General features: G+C 51.1%; 4 protein-coding genes across 5 annotated transcripts; 2 read left to right on the top strand and 2 right to left on the bottom strand.

The window, feature by feature from the left end:
- Nucleotides 1-760: 760 nt before the first annotated feature.
- Nucleotides 761-2610, top strand: LOC130580341 (uncharacterized). Its single transcript, XM_057377776.1, has 2 exons — nt 761-933; nt 2064-2610. Exon 2 carries the CDS (start codon nt 2111-2113, stop codon nt 2243-2245), a length of 135 nt encoding a protein of 44 aa, XP_057233759.1. The 5' UTR covers nt 761-933; nt 2064-2110; the 3' UTR covers nt 2246-2610.
- A 1310-nt stretch (nt 2611-3920) lies between these two features.
- Nucleotides 3921-7227, top strand: DIABLO (diablo IAP-binding mitochondrial protein). 2 transcript variants are annotated; one of them, XM_057377800.1, is made up of 6 exons: nt 3921-3977; nt 4590-4698; nt 4877-5005; nt 5754-5864; nt 5967-6063; nt 6660-7227. In XM_057377800.1, exons 1-6 carry the CDS (start codon nt 3931-3933, stop codon nt 6872-6874), a joined length of 708 nt encoding a protein of 235 aa, XP_057233783.1. In that variant the 5' UTR covers nt 3921-3930; the 3' UTR covers nt 6875-7227. The 2 variants fall into 2 exon arrangements, with proteins under 2 accessions (XP_057233783.1, XP_057233782.1); XM_057377799.1 differs by having other exon boundaries at nt 4874-5005.
- Nucleotides 7228-9667: 2440 nt separating this feature from the next.
- B3GNT4 (UDP-GlcNAc:betaGal beta-1,3-N-acetylglucosaminyltransferase 4) lies at nt 9668-11716 on the bottom strand. Its single transcript, XM_057377805.1, has one exon. The coding sequence runs from the start codon at nt 11468-11470 to the stop codon at nt 10352-10354; it is 1119 nt and encodes a 372-aa protein (XP_057233788.1). The 5' UTR covers nt 11471-11716; the 3' UTR covers nt 9668-10351.
- A 9-nt stretch (nt 11717-11725) lies between these two features.
- On the bottom strand, nt 11726-18830 carry LRRC43 (leucine rich repeat containing 43). Its single transcript, XM_057377804.1, has 12 exons — nt 18741-18830; nt 18412-18666; nt 18040-18150; nt 17773-17912; nt 16966-17204; nt 16245-16420; nt 15794-15917; nt 15453-15592; nt 15248-15337; nt 14738-15001; nt 14186-14273; nt 11726-12102 (listed from the first exon to the last, which is right to left on the bottom strand). Exons 1-12 carry the CDS (start codon nt 18828-18830, stop codon nt 11921-11923), a joined length of 1899 nt encoding a protein of 632 aa, XP_057233787.1. The 3' UTR covers nt 11726-11920.
- Between the last annotated feature and the right edge of the window lie 1702 nt (nt 18831-20532).

Below are 20532 nucleotides of genomic sequence, written 5' to 3'. Positions count from 1 at the left end.
GATCATGTTCTGTTTCTGTCCAAGGCCCTGCTGACCATGCGGGTAATAATTTGATAACAAGAGAACCTAATTAAATTAAGGGACCATTTTCTCCATCATAATATCTTTGTAGGTAAGAGATTTGATTTGCAGTACATAATCTTCCTTCTTTCTSCTGTCTGCATTACTGCAAAAAAAAGAAAAAACATTACCCAACATCTGCCCCAAAAGACTTYCACTTTTCATGCAACATTATCAGAACACAGTTTTGCTAATAAATAAACGCAGTTTTGCTAAAAAATAAACCAGCTCTCTTCCCCATTGCAAAGGAGCTGCAGCACTTACGCTCTAAGAGGTCAGGATGACTCCTTGGAGGGAGTGCAAGGGTGACACTACAGCAGGTACCCAGGGACAGGGCAGGGATTAGGCTGCCTTCTGCCCTCACTGAGTTCTGTAAAAGATTCTGGCTCAGCCTGCACAGTCCCAGCCACAGCTCTGTTAGCATCCTCCTCCCCAAGTGGCTCACAGAGCACAGGGCGCTCGGGAGTGGAGCAAAAGGCACTGCAGTCTTCAAGATAYCAGAATAAAACGTGTAATATGCCACAACCTTTTGTAAGAGGCAAACCCCCTGTCTCAGCAAATGCAGGTTTTGATCTGGTGACTCCAAGCCCTGGCACTGGAACTCTGGAAATGCTGTTGCTGAAAGCCCCCAAGGGAAGGGGAGTGTTGGCTGCTCCCAGCACCACGGCGCTGTCGGATCATAACCGGTGCTGACCACACCTAGAGCTCAGTCCTCGTGTGGGCTGCACACACACCCTCAGCTCCTACTCCCGGATCACAGCGAGATCAGCCTACAGCACAAACCCCCTGCAAGACAGAAATTCAAGGGACAGCCRCAGAACAAAACTAGGGAGAAGCACCAACTTGACGAACTAGAGCCCATCATCTGCCTGGGTAAGCAGTTTATTTCTTTATCAGCATCTTTCTAGATAACCAGAAATCTCGCACAGCCTATGGACAGAAAACTGTAACGCTCTGAACAGCAGAGAAACCATGGCTGGTTCAAAAATGCTGTAACTCCTATACTGTATATATGTGCCTGAGCTTAGAACGGAATGACTGACCTCTTAACAACATGAAAAAGTGAATTCTTTATCACAAGAGCAATTTAAAAAACATCCTAAGCGGCAGGACAGAAATTCAGTTTACTTTAGCTAGCTTTAGGCTGTTCAGAAGAGAAATAATCCTTTAGTTTTTATCCTAAATCTGGTTTTAAACTCCCTTTATGTGTTTGACTAAGAGCATGGATATTTTTGATCATACAAAGTTGCAAACAAAATTTAAAACAATATGCAAATTGAAGAGATAGAATTTTTTAGGTGGGTTTCACAGCTTTAAATCTAAGAAGCCAGCAACTTTAGTGAAAAAGTTCAGATTTTAAATTAAACTAACAAATAAGCAATCATTTCTAAAGCAATGTGTACATATGTAGAGTATAAAATACAGCTAGAAGATGAATTCTAAAGCATCTTATCCCAAGTCTCCCATTTAACGGTTATTTTTAACGAGAGATATAAATATTTGCCTCTGCAAAACTTGTATTTAAGCCTCAGTTTTCGTCATTCTTAAACAAAAGGCTCAGTTTGTGCCAGTACCTCCATTAGATGCAATTATATAATTAAATATTAATGGTGGCTTCCTTGGAGGAATTGACCACTTTGATCAGAACACGCTGTTGGTAATGCACCATCAGCGGCCGCTCTGATCCTGACTCTTCCTGGACACTCAGCCACGGCCCCAGGATAGCAATTCCAGGAGCCAGCCGGACTCTGGAAGGGCCCCCAGCCTCACCCACACGGCCATGCCCACTGCCTGTGGCTGTATTTCCATTTGCTTCCTTCTAAGTCCTGGGAGACTTTGATCAATCCCAAATTTTGTTCCAACACCTTGGCAGGACCCTAAACAGGCCCACACCAGTCACAACAACCTTGCAGGTGGTCACCAACCCTCCTGATCACAGAATATCTCCCCAGGGCAGGGTGGTCTCCCTGCTGTGAAGACTCACCTTGTCCCTCTGCTTCCAGGCCGCGGAGGAGCAGGGAGCAGCCAACCCCAGGGAGCCGGGAGAGCCATGCCGGACTCCTTCGCCATCCACTTCCTCAAGGTGCTCCGGGAGCTGCTGGCCTTCGTGCTGTTCAGCTACACGGTGCTGCTCGGGGCGCTGCTGCTCGCTGGCTGGACCACCTATTTCCTGGTGCTTAAATGAGAGCTCTGCTCCTGCCCCTGCTCCTGCTGCCACGGGCTTTCCAGAGGTGCAGCTCCGCACACGCGATGGATGCCCCTTCCCCCTGCGCCAAACCTGCAAGAGYTCTGTGCTGCTACGGCCTCATCACAGGCTTATTTTCCTATGTAAAAATAATAAAAGTTAAAAGGAAAGGTATCCACGCGCATGCACTTTACAGATCCTTGTGGCTCTCGCAGATTCTTTGTGTCTCCTGGATGTTTTTTTCTGTCCCCTGAACTATTTAAAAGCCTCCCAGCAGTTTTCTCCTGAGATTCCCACTCTGCCGAGCGCAGCACTGGGGACTGCAGGGATGCAACAGCACTCCAACATCACAATAAACAAGTCCTGCCTTGTCCTACTCTGCCTCATTAAGGGTGTGAAGGCAGACATAGAGAAATTACTGTTAATTCTTTTAAGAAGTAAGTCCTGGAAAAAAAGACATTTCAAATTAGTACAAGCTTCCCCTCTCCCTGCAGTTTTACGAGGTACGGGGCACCAACAGCACATCAGCTACAGGGTTGTTACCTGGAGCTCTCAGGAGTGCCAGGCTTTTCAACAAGTGTTTAAAACACGCAGTGAGATGAAGGATGTGCCTGTGATACAGCACTGCCTCAGTACRGTAACCTGCGCTGAGCAACTGAGTCTCTGAGAACAGGAGAGAGAATAGGAATTTTTGCTATAAATAAAAGTAGTAGATTTTATTGATCCAAGGCTGGTTTTTTTTGTGGAATTGCACAGGAAGCCTTTGCTGGAGRAGGTGGAGATTATCACTAGCATGGCACTATCCAAAACCAAAGCAGTATCAGGTACTTTAGAACAAAGAAATGAATTCAACCTGGGGGTGAGGAGCAGCACCCATGGAAGCCGTTCTGTGGTGTCTCAGCTGCAGATCTGCTGCTGCTGAGGGCTGCTCTCTATTGTTTTCATTAAAACAGGCTGGCCTGTTCTGTGGGGTTTTTAGTTTCCTCATTATCTTGGGGGGTTCTGCCCAATGTCTTTGTGGCCCATAAATTCCAAATTCCTTGTGTCCAAATCCTTCCCAAGCTTTGTTAACCTTCCCCAGATCTAAGATCACTGAAACACATCATGCCGCAAACTTTAACAATGCAATTCCATGGCCAAGTAATTTGTTTTTCTAATACCTGAACATCACTTACAGCCTGTCATCTGCTGTTTCATGAACTAAATCTTAYTGTTGAYGAGGCTTGAAAGCTACAAAGATCAAACACCAAAGAACTTAAAGAGAATTTTAAAGAGAATTTTTACACATTCCCCATTTTGCAGCAGTTAAGCAGGACCCTATTTCACAATCCCCTCCTCATTCCCAGCAAATGGGCAAAACGTTGCCTATTTCTGACCCTCACGACATTGGRCATCTCTGAKAAACACAGATGGGGTATCTCCCAAYACAATTTATGCTCCACAGGGCCGTAACTGGAGGAGACTCAGGGATATCGCTCGGAACATTCCCATCCTCAGTCCCTCACACCTCAGGTTCCCGCCAACGCCCTCACGGCCGCGCACGCGCCGTTCCCGCCACCGCCCCTCACGGACCCGGCACGTGACTCGCTCTGCGCACGCGCCGCGCTCGGCCCCGCCCACGCCACGCGGGGCCACACACGCGGTGGGCGCCGTGACGTCACTTCCCGCGCGCCGGGCGGGCCAAGATGGCGGCGGGCGGGCGGCTGCTGCGGTGCTGCTGCTCCGTGCTCAGGTACCGCGGCGGGAGGGGGGAGAAGATGAGGGGGAACTGCCCACACCGCCCTGCCCACAAGCGGGCTGTAGGTTAAAGAGTACACGGCATGAAAGAAGGAARCCCGACCGGTTGTTTTCATTAAATTGCWGTATAACAACAACAACAAMAAAATTCTCATTGCTCTGTGCTTCTGTTTTTCTGCTCGAGTATTTTCGTAATAGACTCTGATCCCAGGGCATTTRCACAGCGTGAGTTGCAAATAAAACTGGCCACAGAGATCCAAGTGTTRCTGGATTGTAACAAACCTGTCACGTTTCTTACCTGCATGTACCACACACCACTTTTAACCTATTTTTCGGTATTACTGGCTATCAGCAGTGTGCTAGTACCAGACAACATACATTTTCTCTCTGAAAGTATTAATAATGCTCTAGTTACCGTACTTGTCTTTTCTCGCACTTAAAATTAAACAATACAGAATTTGAAACAAACTGACACAGCTGTGTCATAAAAGCCTGGTGTAGATAAGTTCACCTTGAGCAGCTTCTGGCTGYTCTCCTCTTTGATCCCTCTTTCCCACCCCACACAGGGGACATTTCTGGTGCTAAACTTTGCCTCTTGCCCTTCCAGGCGCAGCTTCCCAGTCCTGGCCAGTGTCCGGCAGCGAGGCCTCACCAGTGGACGGTGGCACCAGGCYGTGGGGCTGGGGGTGGCCCTGTGCGCTGTCCCCGTCGTGGAGGTATCCCCAGCACACTTTCCTTGCCTCAGTTTTACACCCAAACCCAATTTGGCCTGGTTCTGCATCCTCAGGGAGAACTTGGCAGTGCAGCCTCGCAGCTTTTCCTCCCCTTTGTGTCGGGTTGGTATCTCAGGGAGGGCGGTGGAGAGGGCACTCAGGTGTTCTTGTGTTGCAGCAGCAGAGCTCGGGGTCCCTGAGCAAYGATGCCCTGATCAGAAGAGCCGTGTCCCTGGTGACAGACAGCACAGCCACGCTGCTCTCCCAGACCACCTACGCCCTGATCGAGGCGCTCACCGAGTACACCAAGGTGAGTGGGGGATCACACAGCAGCATGAGTTCTTTTTGGTTGTGTTAAACTGTTGATTTGGGTTTAAAATTTGACAATCCCAGAATGGTTTGGGTTGGAAGGGGTCTTAAACCTCATCCACTCCCATAAGGAGGGACACTGTCCACTGTCCCAGGTTGCTCCAAGCCCCATCCAACCTGGCCTTGAATAAATTCAGGGATGGGGCAGCCACAGCTTCTCTGGGCAGCCTGTGCCAGGGCCTCGCCACTCTCACAGCCAAGAATTTTCCCCTAACATCCCATCTAACCCTGCTSTCTGTCAGTGTGAATCCATTCCCTTGTCCTGCCATTCCATGCTTTTGTAAAAAGTCCCTCTTTTTACTTAAGGCAAAATGACCCCACAACTGAGAACTGAAGCTGAAGAATTTAGTAAGTTATTTATATTACCTGTGTGTTGAGTTCTCTGCTCTTGGGTATTTTATTCCCCTTCTCTGCCTTTCTAAGGCCATGAACTSAGTTGSATCAGAAGAAYGGAGTGAGCCATATTTAAGTCTGAAACAASAAGACAGAGTTTTAATTTTACAAATAAAGTGCCAATTTGAGTAAAGCATTTGCATTCCAGTTTACATCCTTGTCAGCACATCAAGTATGAAGGGTAATTTTGCTAATTAACACCAGGTAACACTGAGACAATGCCAGAGCTGTGCAGGTTGTCATGGTAACTGTGCAGAATGATTCCTTCTATATAAACTATTCCTTCCTGTAAACAGGCAGTTTATACCCTGGTGTCTCTCTACAAGCAATACTCCAACCTCCTGGGGAAAATGAACTCAGAAGAGGTTGATGCAGTCTGGCAGGTGGTCATAGGAGCCAGAGTGGATGTAAGCAAACAAATCCATCTGCCTCTCAAAGCCTGCTCACACCACAGCTCAGGAGAGCTCTGGGGTGTGTCACTCCTGGTTAACWCTTTGTCCTGCTCCTAGATGACCACCAAGCAGCAGGAATACCTCAAGCTGGAATCCAGCTGGATGACGGCGCTGCGGCTCTCGGAGATGGCGGCAGAGGCCGCGTATCAGTCTGGTGAGCACGAGCAGCAGCTCTCTGCCCCTTTTTTATAGACACAGAATGTACATTCAGTTAACATCACARCTGACTGCTGGTGCCCGTTTTTTAGAGGTGTTGAGAACTTAAATTCCTTTTTTGGCTAAAAGTCTGTAGGTGTGTTCTGAGAATTAGGCCTGGAAACTTCACATGTGGTTTAGGTCAAGACCAACCACGGCCAAAAATACTCAGTCATTTTTAAATGCAGGGCTCAAAAATGATTCTGGGCGCCATAGAAATAAGGCTGTCTGGGGGGGGTGTAGATTCAGTTATATTTAAAAAGAAAAGGTACTAATTTTGGTCTTTTCTCCCTGGAGAAAAGCTCTGAGGCTGAATAATGAACTTGTTTATGGTAAATGGGTAAAGTTACTGGAGTGAAGAAGGGAGGGAAAGCATACAGAGACCCCTAACTCTATAAGTTCCTGGAAAAGACCAGTGGTTTGAGGAAAATGAACAGTAAATACATTGAAAATTAACACAGCCCAAGAGCCATCAAACCCCAGCAAAGCAGGTGCTGATCCCAGCCCTTTCCTTACCTGTGCTCCTCTAACCCAGAGTGTCAACCCCTCCCTCAGGTGCAGACCAGGCCTCGGTGACAGCCCGCAGCCACATCCAGCTGGTCAAGTCCCAGGTGCAGGAGGTACGGCTGCTGTCCCAGAAAGCAGAGACCAAATTAGCTGAAACTCAGACAGAAGAACTCATCAAAGCCCAAGGAGAGGACTCTACATCACCACAGGGTGTTCTGGGAAATACAGATGCAGGTGATGACCCTTACCTTCGGGAGGACTGAACTGAACTGAAGACTGAGGGTCARTCACAAATTAGTGTAAAACTGCTGAAATAAGTCTGTGATTCCATTTTTTCCCCCAGAATGGATTGCTTTACAAATCAAGTATTTGGAAGGCCTCAATTTTGTTTGTAACTTACCTTGTTTGTAATATTTTTGGATTCATTTATTTGTTTATCTATGCAAATGTGAAGACTGTTATCAGGGATGGCCTGGTGTTAATTGTGTCTCTGCTGCTCCTTTGGTGTGTTTGTGGGAGCTCATTAGGGATCAGCCAAAGAAGTATATTTAAAGATCCTTGTTTTTAACCTGTAAATGATGCCTGTGAGGAGATGCCTGTATTAAACTGTGCAAAAGYAGCTTTTTGTGGGAGTGTCCATTTGGGGAAGAGATTAAGCCRTGCTTTCTATTTGAATTTACAAGTTTTTAACCTGAGTTGGCAGCTGCACCWAATGACACTGAGCTGCAATTGGGGAAATGTTTGTTCTAGAGCTGAGAATATCCCATGGAGTCACCCAGGCTCTTGGTGCAGTTTTGTTCAGCACAGCAACTTCACCCAGAGTCRTCTCTGGGGGAGGTTCCTCAGGAAGCAAAGAGGAGGTTTGATTTTTAAGATACCGTGGTTATAAACAAAATTGTTGTGGCAGCTGCTGTGTACTGTTCTACAAAGCAGCGAGGGAAAGAGTTTTACATATTTGAATGCTTTCCAGTGCAAGTTTGAGGAAATAAATTATTTCTTTTGCAAGCCTAATGTTTCACTGCAGGTTTCAAAACCACAGGTGTCTTTCACTCTGTTGACTTCCTAACTTGACAGCTGGTGTGAAATTTGCTTTGTAGAACAGCATCCCCTRGAACTTTATCACTCGTGATTGGAAGCAGTTAATCCCCATCTGCCAGGTTGTGTGGGAAAACACCCATTAATCAAAGATTTTTCAGTACAAATCAGCATCTGATGCTCTGCATCTGTGTCAAGGTTGCTGTTACTAAATTGAGTTGTGCCCGATGAGGAATTTTCTTACCTGCAGCATAAATTGTGTCTCATTTGGGCTGCCTTTGGAACAAATGCAATCTCAGTGCATGGCACCATTCATTTATAGATTAAGTAGTAAAAAAACAAAAAAATGAGTAAACCATCCTTCCATGCTCCTCACTGGGTGCTGCTGTATCCAAGGAGGGTGGTGCAGTCTGGAATTCAGCTCTCAGGGAGCTGCCTGTGTCTGCTATGCCAAGCACAGCTCTGGGCTGCAGCATTAGGGAAAAAACCACCATGATGAGAGGATTATTGAGTGGTGGCACAGCCAAACCCTCAGGAGCCAAATGCACCCTCAGGTCACCTCTAACCACAGCTGCTCTCATTTGGTACCTTGTGAGGTTGAAGAACATCTGCCAAGCCCTGAGCTGAGCACACAAACAAGTTGTGTACCTTTCAGGATGCCACAATARCTCTACTCAGATGTTTGCATGGCACTGCCAGGAGCCTGCAAAGCCACCAAAAAGTCCCTCTTCCCCTTTCAGGACCTGCTGTGATCCCACTTCTTGTTTCACTGCACGTCCTGTGCTTCCTTCCCAAGATCTGTTCGACACGCATCCAGCCTGAGGTGACTGGAACCAGCCAGTCAGTCCAGTCAGGTCAAAATGGGGTGAGGAGCATGGATGGCTCCACATCACCTCCAAAACGGGGCAGAAGGGAGTCCCTCACCTTKGTCAGGAAGTGAGAGCTGCCAGTTGGGGATTAGCCCATACACCTCAGCCCACAACAGACATGACATCATGCTCTGTGCTCCCGAGTTTGCTCTGGGAATCACCGAGTGGATCACAGAAATGCTGGCACAGCAGCTCACAGGGCACCACGGTGCTGGCTCTGTCCATTCTCCTCTCCAGGACCAGCAGCAGTGCCCAGAACCTGGGGTTTGCTGCTGACACTCGGCCTTGTTTACAAAGCCAACACAGCTCAAACTACACACAGGCARTTTCTCAGCTACAGTTATTTAATCCGTGGAGCTGCAGCAAAGACACAGCAGCAGCTTGCACAAGATCACACTGAGGATGGACACCCACCAATTGTTTGAGACAAACCCCTACTCACACCTCACACTGAAACAGCTCACATGAGGTGGCACCTTCTGCCCAAGAGCCTGGGGCTCAGTCAGAGCTATCCTGGGTGCTCCAGAGGGCTGAGGATGCAAATCCTGGCAGCAGCCCCTCTGAGAGCTCCTCCTCTCTGCTCTCGGGGTGTCCCTGTCTATAGGACAAGCAAGAACCTCGTGGCAGCACTTCCTGGGCACCTCTGAAAGCTCCAGCTCCCATCTGGTGGGGGATGGATGTGGGGCAGCTGGCACTGGAGACAGCAAATACAGCAGCACAGCACAAAGGGTCTGGTTTCTCTAATCACACACTTCTCTTTACTCATTCTTTTTTTCCTAAGGCTTCCAGGCTGCTTCCTGCTCACCCACAGCAGCTTCTGCTCTAGCAGCAGGACACCCTGACACTGATAAGCTTCACATAAGTACCACCAAAGCTTAGTTCTTATTTGATCTTTTCTCAAATTAGCAACTCCAGCACGTTCAGATTAATCACTTCTGTGTCAATGCATCTTTTCCAGACAGGGCAGAGAACAGCAGCTGCTCACAGAAAAGGAAGTGGCAAATATCCATTTCCATATAACATTATCCTCTTTAGTGCAAATACCCAGCACCAGATCTCAACCTTTCTTGGCTTTCAGGGCTCTTAGTTTTCARGAGACCTAAGAATATTCCCATGAAAATACTTTTCAAAACTATTTTATTTATACTCCACATTACAACAACAATGAGAAACCAAGCACCTCCCACACGACATAGGAAGCTACAGCCAGTCTTCCTATCACAGTAATTCAAGATATATTGCTCCTCTCAAACCAGATCAGAAAGTGTTTGTGCAAAAGTTTCCAGTGCATGTAAACCAGTAATGAGCTTCTGTAAAAGCCAAAGGGCTTGAGGCAGAGCCCAGTCCTTCAGATCATTATCACTGCTGTGTTAAGGCCATGTATTTTTTAAGCTTTTTCTTCCCCACTCCACTTCCTTTCTCCTGCTGTCTGATAGGAGCTGTGGGGTTGCTGCCCTGGCACAGCAGACCCAGCAGGACATACTGGCTTTTSTTCCACCCCTTCAAGTAAATTTCAAATGCTCTGTCACTCGTTAGTCATCACTGGCTGCCCCACATGAGGCTGACTTTGGCAGTCTGACACCAGTGCAGGGGCACTTGTGACTCCCCCTGGCTGCAGTGTGGCCGGGAGGAGCCGGGTCCCCTGTGCCGTGTGTCACACAGCCACYGGCCACACCCCGTGACAATTCAACCCATTCAAGCAACCCCGACAGAAAAAGACTCACTGCAAACCAAACCGCGACGGCTCCAGCGCGCTCTGTTAGTAACAGACATCTCTACCACGACCTGATTTTTAGTTTGAACACCCTGGCACMGGCCACAACCCCGCTGGGCTCATCAGTAGCTCCTTTTCCAGCCCCTCCTGTAGCTGTGTGTCACCGACACCGCACACCTAATGCTGTCATCCTTCACCAGCGTCCACATGATCCACAACTCGGTCGGGTTCAGTCTGTGCACAACCATCAGCTCTTTGTACAAGCAYGGATCAAAAGGATTGAAAGGTCTCTGGATCCCGAAAGTCTTAAAGCCAGCGTGGTTCTTCGGGGTCACTGACATCTTTGCCAGACACATTCCCACAAAYACGTCATCTATGGGGAAGAGCTCCATGTCCTCTGCGGTGCTCTGAAGGCGGCGTACTGTCCGCCTGGACATCACATAGCCTCCTCCTCCTGCATAGAGAGGATAGAAGGTGGCTCCATACATGGGCTCTGGAATGAAGTATTTGACCTTGGTGTTCCTGATGGGCCGGGCRTTGGCAATCACATCCCCAACAAAGAGATCCTGTTCAGGGTCCAGCTCCCGGAGGAACTCAACGATGTTGTAAGTGTTGACAAACACATCGTCATCGCCCTTCAGCACGAACCTGGCGTGCAGGCACTCCTCTGTGAACCAGCGGAGGAAATGCAGCTCCTTGAGGGTCAGGTTGAAGAAATTGTCCACAAAATCCCACTGCAAGATGTCATCGAACTCCTGGCTTTCATAAGCCAGCAGCTGCTGCAGGGGCTGCACCTGGATTTTGGCGTCGGAGCGGCCGAGGAGGAACACGAGCCTGATGCGCCTGCCCSCGATGGACGCCTCCTTCCCCCAGGTGTTCCTGATGGCCACTCGCCGGTCCACGTTGATGGGRGAGGACTTGATGGCCAGCAGGAGGAACATCTCTTGGCTACACCTGGAAGGCCTGAGCAGGACCGAGAAGTTCCTGCAGTGCTTGTAGGTTAAGAACACGCGGTGAGGCTCCGGGAGGGCGGCAGAGGAATTGGCAAAGGTGAAGTTGGGCGAACACTTGCTGCGCTCGGCGCTGTCCAGAACCGGAGGCTGGAGCCTGTCMTCTGCTACATTCACTTTCTGTTCAGCCGGCGATGCTGCCAGCTTCTCCTCTTTCTTCATGTAAAACACCCAGGCCAGCAGCGTGATGGAGAAGGTGTAAATCAAGAGGTTTTTAATCCTGGGATACATGGCAGTCTCCAGCGCAGGACGGGTCCGGGCAGGCAGATGRAGATGTGCCGGTCCCTCCCACGCGGGGCAGGGACGTGTCTCGGCGCTTCCCCTTCGGTGCTGCCGGCGAGCACGGTCCGGAGCCCCCGGCCCCGCCGGGGCGAGCAGACCGGGCTGGAGCCGCCGCTCCACGGTGATCCCGCACAGCAAAACCCCCGCTCCGCCGTGCGGAGGAGCCGCCTCCCGATTTACCGGGAGCTGCCGCCGTCCCCGCCCCGCCCCGCAGCTCCCGTGCCCCGCCCGCCKGCAGAGGATGCGAAGGGCTGGCACCGGGGCAGCGTGTCCATCGGGGCACGGCACATCCACCCTACAGCCCGTGCCCGCTGGATTTCCTCCGCCAGACCACCCCGGGACATCTCCCAGCGCTGGCGATTCGGCTAAACCAGGCTCCACGCAGCGTTCCCGTGCCTTTTATTTCCTACTCACGGTTCTGCTACGGGCATTTGATTTCCCCACTGTTATGGTCTCGTCCCCCTGGCTCTGGGTATTGTCCGCCAAGGGCCACCGAAGCAGCTGGATCTGGAATTGAACCGTCAGCGGCACCGGCACTTGACTTTCCTCCACTTCAGCTGAGCTCTTTTTTTTGGCTTTTCCTGTGGAAAGAAGCACATTTATCACTGTCTTTGAGAGGGTAAATCATCCTAAAAGCAGCAGTGTGCAGGGGGACWGCCCACAGTGTCAGCACTGACTGCTGGGCCTCGAGGGAAATCTATTTGAATATGATTTTGGGTAAGAAGCACAAGGAGCATCTTTAGGCTGGCAATTAACCCAGGTGTAACCTCACTTTTTGGTGTAAAACTGCTGTAGGACCAAAAAAAAAAAAAAAAAAAAAAAAAAAAAAAAAAAAAAAAAAAAAAAAAAAAGATGCAAAAATAGATTATTTCAAGGATGCTGAAAAATCAAGTGTGGGGTAAAATGAGACCTACGTGAGACTACTTCTGAAGACATCCTTCAATGTCTGGGCAAACGGTTCACTTGTGACAAAGCCCGCTGCCTTTCCTCTTTGAGCCGTCTGGAAGTGATCCCAATTCCTCTGAGAAGACTTATTATTTGTGTGCATTTGCTGACTGAGGGATGCAAATCAGCCTCAGCTCCCGGCTGTGAGAGTGCYGGTCCCTGCACAGCCTTGCTGGACACACGGCTGGGAGCTGTCCCCTGTCCCCCAGGGCATGGCCACTGTCACAGCTTCAAGGAGGTGCTTGGTCCCCAGGTGATGAGCCCAAACGGCCCTGGTACGCCTGGCAGCTCACAGGGCAGGCAGGATGTGCAGACACTGCACTCAGCAGGGCTCCAGCACCCCCCCAAACCACAATTGGGGTGTTCTTGGGGTGAGTCACAGCTATGGGACACGGGGTGTAGCAAGCTGTGGGGGCAGCTGGTTTTTATGCACTGCAAACTTTGCAGTTGTGCTTTGAAATCCGTGCTCAGCGGCCTCATGGCCCCCACCTGCACAGGCACACGGGGACACCACATTAAACATGAGTCTCTCGTTGCTCTGGGTTTCCTGCAACATCAGCAGCATTTCTGTGCCACCACAGCATCTCGTTCAACCTCTCACATGCACTGACCACGCACCAGGGTGGGAAGGAAGGAAGGAAGGAACAACCACTGCTGAATCTGAGCTCTTTGACAGCAGCTGCCTGCTTCAGGCTGAGCATGGATTGCAAATACACCTCTGCTCGTGGGAGACAGAAACTCAGGGAGTTTTCTTCTTTTCAGGCTTCAGGCTTCCTTGAATGCAGACACAGCCCAGGACTGCAGAGCTCTGAGAGCCTCCCCAAAGATGGGGACCTGGCTGTGGGTGATGGGGTGCAAGAAAGCAGCCTGGAGCTCTTGGGAAAGGAGSTTAATTGCACTCTTAAATCTGATGCCAGAGCAGGGAAACAAGGCTCCTTTGGTGTCTCCAGTGCTGGGAGGTTTGGCCCTCTCCATGCCCACCCTGACCCATGAGCAGCTTTTCAGGGCTGCCTGGCCACTCCTTCCCTCTCCCACTTCCTCCTGCTCTTGTATTACCCCTCTGATGTGCTGGCACAGCTATTTTTGCAGTCAAAAACAAGACTGCTGGAAAAATAACCTGCAGTAGGCAGGCTGAGGTTGGTCTGGCAGATTAAACAACTGCTGGCTGAGCAGCCCTGAGCTCTGCACTGTGAAGGCAGGGGACACACACGTGGGTGACAGCAGACTGGGATCCCTTCCCAACCCTGCCATGGGCTGGCTGGGGCACCTGGGGCTCTCTGTGCATCTCATCTCCAAACAGAGAGAATAATAATTCTGTCTGCAAAGCGGTTGAGATGCGAGTTGGCAATGGATGAGGAGCTCATTATGCATCCCAGGCAGCCCTCCCCCAGCTGCCCGCCCACGCCACCGCCCACATTTGGCAGCCGACACACTGGGCAGCACTTTTCTCACCCAGACTCTGCTTTGCCCTTCTCCCCTGGCACAGGGTGCTGTAGGTGTGTGTCTCCCAGCACAGCCCACCCTCGGTGCTGGTGCAGACACCGGTTTTGAGTCCTGGCTGTGTCTGCCCTGAGAGCCCCACAGTCAATGTGTGCATTCACAGCTCAGGATGTGAGTAAGTCCCTGCTCCTGGAGCTGGCAGGGTGGCTGGGCCCTGCTCCTGTTTGCTCTCTCACACACACAACCACCCTGTGCCCCGCCAGCTCCAGCCTCTGTCACCTCTGGGAGACGCCGTGGTTTTCCGGCTGGCCTGACTTCCTTTCTCTGCTTTGGGTTTTTTGCTCTTCTCTTTGCCTTTTTTCACCTCCTGTGGAAAGAGATGTTTCCACACTGAGGCTGTGTTGAAACTCAGTGTCCTCATTCAGTCCTGTGACAGCTGTCACCATCTGGGTGCTGTCACYRGGATTTTAGGGGCAGAGGARAGAGTGGCTGCTCAGAGAACAGAATCCAGCAAACAGAAAGTGTTGATACAGCTCTCAGCTGCCCTGCTGAGACAGAGCACCAGAGGAAGCACRAGCAACTGCTTTCACATTCTCAAATGGAAAAATAAACTCATTTTTTTCCTAGGCCCAAAAAAAGTAGCAGCACTGCTTGCTAATACTGGCCTTAAATAACCACAGCAGCAGTGATGCATGGTGGTCAGGCAGGGCTATTTCTGCCTCATTTTGGGGAGAGGAGAACTGAGAGATGCATGCATGGATGGATGCCCAGGCCAGCGWGGGCATTTGCTGAACCCCAGCATTTGCTGAACCCCTGGGACATGCTCCTTACCTTCTCTTCCTTCTCCTCCTTCTCCTCCAGCGCTGGTGGTTCTGGTGGTTTCTCGGGGATCAGGATCCCAAAGTCACACACAGCTGTCACCGTGTCCTCAGTGGCCAGCAGGGTCTCCAAGGCGACCCTCCTGGTGCCCAGGATGTTCCGAATGGGAGGATCACGGCGAACGTTCAGAAYGGGAGGATCACCACGGAAATCACCAGAATCCCGCTGCTGCCTCCTCCTGTTTTTCTGCTTGTCCTTGGATGCAGGSACAGACCTCTGCAGAGGGTTGGGGTCCCTTTAGCAGAGAGAAGAAAYCCCAACCCAGCCCCTTGAAAGAAACCCGAACCCCACCACTGAAGCCAAGCCAAAGTGTGTATTCCCCCATAGAAAGGGGGGATTTTAGGAGAGGTCTGGGATGGAGGGGTGACYCTGACACATCAAACTGATCCAGGAGAAGGGTCCTGCTTCTCCCATTAATATACTCAGGTAAAATTTGGTCATTTTTTTCTCCTAGCACCCTACCTTGGCACCRTTCTTCTTCAGCTCCTGTCCTTCCTTCTTTTTTGTGGCAGCGTTTTCTTCTGCATCAGCATCCAAGGGCCATGAGAGCACCTGCCCGGGGAGAGGAGCTGGCCCACGTCACTGCCATCCCAGTGGGAACACGATGCCWCTGCTGGGCCTCCCAGCAGCTCTTCCCCCTTTAAATCCAGCTCTGCCACGCCCTCACCTTCTCCTCCACAACAGAAACAACTGTTCCAGCCTCCAGGCAGGACTTCAGTCCCACCAAATCCTTGACAATGTATTCYTTCTGGTAGCTCCAGTCGATGGTGGGTGCCCAGGGCTGTTCAGGGGTGGCAAGCACCTTTRCTGTGTAGATACACACAAAACTCAGAGAAAACCTCTCTTTCCCCAGGACAGAAGGACTCCCAGGGCACAGCTGGAACCCGGTCATCCTGCATCAGTCCCAGCTGACACTGAGAGGGACATCCTGATGATGCCACCACATCCCAGGAAGAGCTATAAACCTGCCCTGAGAGACAGGACAGAGGATCTAGAATTCTTCATTACCAGAGTGTGCCTTGGGCTCCTCTGTGGCTGYGGGCTCCTGATGGTTCCTTATTTCTCCTGTGTCCTGAGCAGAACTGTCCACATCCAGCATGGCCACTGGGGGACTCTGGTAGACTTCTGTTACCTGGAAAAGAGGGAGGTCTGGTTGTGTTTCTGAGGCACAGCTGTCTCCAAAACCCTATTCCCCAGCCCACCCTCATGAGAAGAAGGGGAATCAGTGCCAGGGAAAGGGTCTGCCACAATCAGCAGGAGGAGGGCTGTGAGTGCATTCCCATGTGCAGAGCTCTGGGCTCCCCAGGGGGATGTGGAATGTGGGCAGCTGGGGCTTGTCCTGCTGGATGCAGCCACATGGGAATCCTGTCCCCAGCACTGCCCAGATCCATCACCCCACAGCCTGGAGATGCAGATCTCCCTGCTGTGGCTGTTTCCAGGAGCACAATCAAGCACCAACCTCAGGGCTGCCCCCGTTCTTGAGCTCCTCTGCCTCCACAAACTCATAGGTCACGTAGTAGCTGAAGGTGATCTCCGGACCCTCAGAGTCAACCTCCTGCTGCTGAAAAGCTTTGGGATCAGGGAGTCCCTTCATCTCCCCAATGCTCACAACCACTCGTGCTTCACTCATCAGCTCTGAAAGGGAGACAATCTTGCCATGAAGCTGCACAGCACAGAGCGAGGAAGGAACAGAGCAAGCAGAATCCTCCAGATCCCGTGTCACACCCTCTGGCATCCCTCGGTGCAAACGCTGTGACAAACCACTGCCACGTGGGGTCACTCCAAAGCCACACAAACACWCCCTRGCTKGGCTGCTCTACCTCTCTGGTTAACATTTGCATCTCCAAAAAGCACATCGAGCACATAAACTCATTGAGACCATCCCAGCTGTCCACAGCCTCCTGCTCTCATCCCAGTTAGGGATGTGCCAGAGAGGTGACACCGCTGTGTGCAGACACTTCCCCAGTRCAGATGTTCCTCTTGTCACAGCTCGAGAGGGAAACGTGGTCTGAAAMCAGGGGGTGTCTGGGCAGCAAAGCTGAGGCTGGGACTGGGATGGGCYGTTCTTGGGCCTGACCAAGGCTAAAACTATCTCGACTGTAATKACAGAGCTCAACCACAATGCAAAACCCCCTCCTGAACCACAGGTCAGCACAGGCAGGCTCAGAGGACGGGCTCACCTGGCTGATTTGCCAAACCRTGGAAGCGCAGCCTCTCGTCAGGCCATATCTGGATGCCATCGAGGTAGGACAGCTTGGGCAGGCTGTCCACAAGGAAGCCTCTGTAAGCAGGGAGGAGAGCCAGTGGGTTCCCCTGGAGCACCAGGATGCGGAGTTTTGGCAGAGTGGATAGYTGGGACACCAGCTCCAGCAGATCTGTCAGGCTGTTAAAGCTCAGGTCAAGGGAGATGAGGTTTGGCCTAAGGAGAAAACCCAAGGAAGAGGGTAAGGCAGCAGCAACCCATGTGAGGACAGAGAGCTACTGTCCTGGGGCAAAAACAGAAACAAAAATCATGTTTCCCCAGTGCAAATTGGGTCAAGCTGAGGAATCCAATCTCAATCCCAGTTCCAAATTCCTGAGCCATACAGTCCATTGCCAGTCCGCCCCACAACAAAAAACATCTCCTTAGCATCCACTGATGACCCCACTGTGCCATTTGATGACAAAGTCTATGCTTCAGATCCTTCCAGACTTCCAGCAGGGGCTTTAGGAAGGACATGGAAAAATGAGGCTGCCCAGGGAAAAGGGAACTGTGGTAGACAGGGGTTCAAGGCAGTTCCTTGGTGATTTCCCCATTCCACACCTTGCCAAGGACCAAGGCAGTGTCTGAGCATGAGACAGAAGACAGCAGAGACAGACTGCTCTGCACAGAGAGTGGGTACAGAGCAAAGAAACAACCCTTCTGAAGGCTGTAATTTCCCAAAAAGGGCCACCTCGATGGYTTGAGGTTCCCATCTGCCCATTTCCCTTTCAGCCTGCAGAATTACCAGAAATCCACAGTGAGGTGCTTTTCCTGGGAAGGGCCACACAGCCGGTTGTACCCCAGTCCCAGGTGCTGGAGCCCTGGGGGTGGCTGCACACACAGGTCCTGCAGATCACCCAAAGCATTGCAGCTGAGTACCAGAACCTGCCCAGGACAGAGGGAACAGCAAAAACCTCTGCAATGAGCTGTTCCTGGCATCCCCTCGAGCTGTTTGGCCTGCAGGGTGTTCCCAGATGGGAATTCCTGCCCCTTCTCACACCTGCTCACTCACCTTCAAAGTCCGAGGCAGGTGGGCTGAGCTTACTCTGCTGATGCAGTTGGCACTCAGGAAAAGCTCCTCCAGCTGCTGAAACCTCAGCAGACCCTCATCCACCTCTTCCACCTGCAAAGAGCCGGGTTTGGCCAACGTGTCCCTGAGGAACCTTGTGGCCAGAGTGATGTGGACACGCGTTGATCCACGTGACATTCATGTCACACAAATTGGCACAGCAACCTGGGGAGGCTGCAGGGAGCTACTCCAGCTGCAGCACCCAGGAAGACCCTGGGATGGGGAAGGTGTCCTTTTCCCAGGAAATTCTCCCTCCCAGCAGGAAGACACGTTTTTTTGGCCCACAGCTTTATGGGCACCAGCAGCTGCACTTACTCCCTTGTCAACCAGCTGCAGGGTCTTGAGAACCTGGAACACTCTGGAGCCGTGGAGGAGCTCAGGTGCCAGCACGGCCACTTCCCGCAGGAGCCGGTCCTGGGGGCTGCAGTCGGGGGGCAGTGCCCAGGGGCTGTGCCCATCTCTCAGCAGATCCAGCCGTGCCTCAGGGCTCTCCTCTCCCAGCAGCACAGCCTCCTCCAGCCCCGCTGGCTCTGCCCGGGGGCTCCTGCGGGCATCGTGGCGGGATTTGTTCTGCAGAGAGGGAGAGAGGAGAGGCAGTGGCAGCCTCATGCCACGTCCCACAGCTGTGCCCCCCGAACCCCTACCCAGCTGCCGAGGCTGCAGGGGAARTCCTGCAGTGCCAGGTACCGCAGGTACTCCTGAAAAGCAGCCGAGAAGGTGCCGGGTGCTGCCATCAGCCTGGCCTGGCAGGGAATCCCCTGGCAYAGTGGCCTGTGTCCCTGTCGCTAGGAGATGGTGCTGACGTGGATACCATGGAACCAAACTCTACCAGCAGAGCATGGAGCAAGTCTGGGACAGCACTCGGGAATAAATTCCTGGTTTTCTGGATCTTCCCCAGGTTCTGGTGGCTGGTCCACACCAAGGAAAGAGCAGGATTGCCTCATGCAGCACTTGCAGGGTGCWGTATCAGCATTCTTTCCTGGCTGGGGACCTGTGGCATGGAATTTGCCATTTCCCTTATCTCTGTCCTGAGTGTCACCCGGGTTTCAGGGAGGAAGCACTCAGGGTCTCAGTCAGCTCTGAAAGCCCAGCTYTCCACTTTACATGGAAGGCACTGCCACACAACCATGTGAGGCCAACAGAAAACAAGCTCACAGCTGAAAATACCATCCATTTACCATGCTTGGAAAGAGCAGGTGAACTCCACGAACAACTCTCAGGTCACAGTCAGGTCTCTACAAGCAGAGATTCATTTCCTTTTTCCAGAGATAGGTATTGAGGCAATGGCTACAAATTCCACTTTAGAAAGCTGACTGAGCAGCGTGTGTCAGCAGAACTTCACCAAATGAATTGCAGTTGCTCTGTGGTGTCTGATGGTTACGTGGTGGAAAGCTGAAYTTCTCAGGTTGGGTTTTACGGGACGGATGCTGACCTGCTCCCTTATCAGCTCAGCATCTTATCACAGCCCTGGAAAGGATGTGCAGAGCATGCACAGGCTATGAGATAATGGCATGTCCTGGAGTGGAATAACCAGGTAAACTGCTGCCCTCAGGAGAAAATGAAGTAAAATCTTGTGAAAGTCTTTGAAAGAGCGTTAGCAGTGGTTGAACCGTGTTTTGTGAAAAAGCAAAGCTGTAAAAAGCATGATTATTTTATTTGCATCACTATTTAAAATACCTGGACCTCACTGCCTTCAGGGCTGCACAAAGAGGTATTCCTACTCTGAGGAAGAGCAGATCCCAGTCCTTCCTGGCTGTGCCCATCTGGGAGATCTGGAAGGGGACTGGCAGTGCCCAATGCCATCTTCTATGAACAAACTCATGCACCTTCCACACATCTCCAGTCAGCCACTGCATCTCTGCAGGTTTGGTGTTTCCAAACATGAAACCCCCAAGATTATCCTTCTGTCTGAAAGGAGCCATCTGTACCCACCACTGCTTTTGTTCCTAAAGAATGCCATGCACAAAGAAACATTTCTCTTTCTCTCTGTCTCCGTTTTCCCCCAAATAATGACGTGCAAGAAGAAAACCTTCCCAGCAGGATAGCTGCTTCCCTGCTTGGCTCCCTCACAGCCYGTGACAGAACCACCTTCACTTTGGGAAGCTCTGTTACTGTGGCTTCAAGGCCTGAAGTTACAGGCTGGTGGGAGCCCARTGCAGCAGCTCACAGGGAAAACATCCATTCCCATTGTCAAGGCTCAGSCATCGGTTCAGTCCTGAGAACAATCCTTGAACCAGTTCTAGAAGAGTCCATTCACACACCAAGTTTTTTCTTTTCAGAGATGACTATTTCMCATTGAAGTCAGAACTGAGTATTTTGACACCAAGGTGTTAAAGGTTTCCTGGTGACTTGACACACACTCATCTTTGAGCAAGGACTGCCTTCCAGTAACTGCAGAGGTGGGAAGTAAAAGTGTGTATGTGTCACAAAGGTATT

The sequence above is a fragment of the Malurus melanocephalus genome, unplaced genomic scaffold (assembly GCF_030028575.1).
Source record: "Malurus melanocephalus ecotype Western Australia unplaced genomic scaffold, MMel_1.1 scaffold_325, whole genome shotgun sequence".
NCBI lineage: Eukaryota > Metazoa > Chordata > Aves > Passeriformes > Maluridae > Malurus > Malurus melanocephalus.
This window is presented reverse-complemented; position numbering and strand designations above follow the sequence as displayed.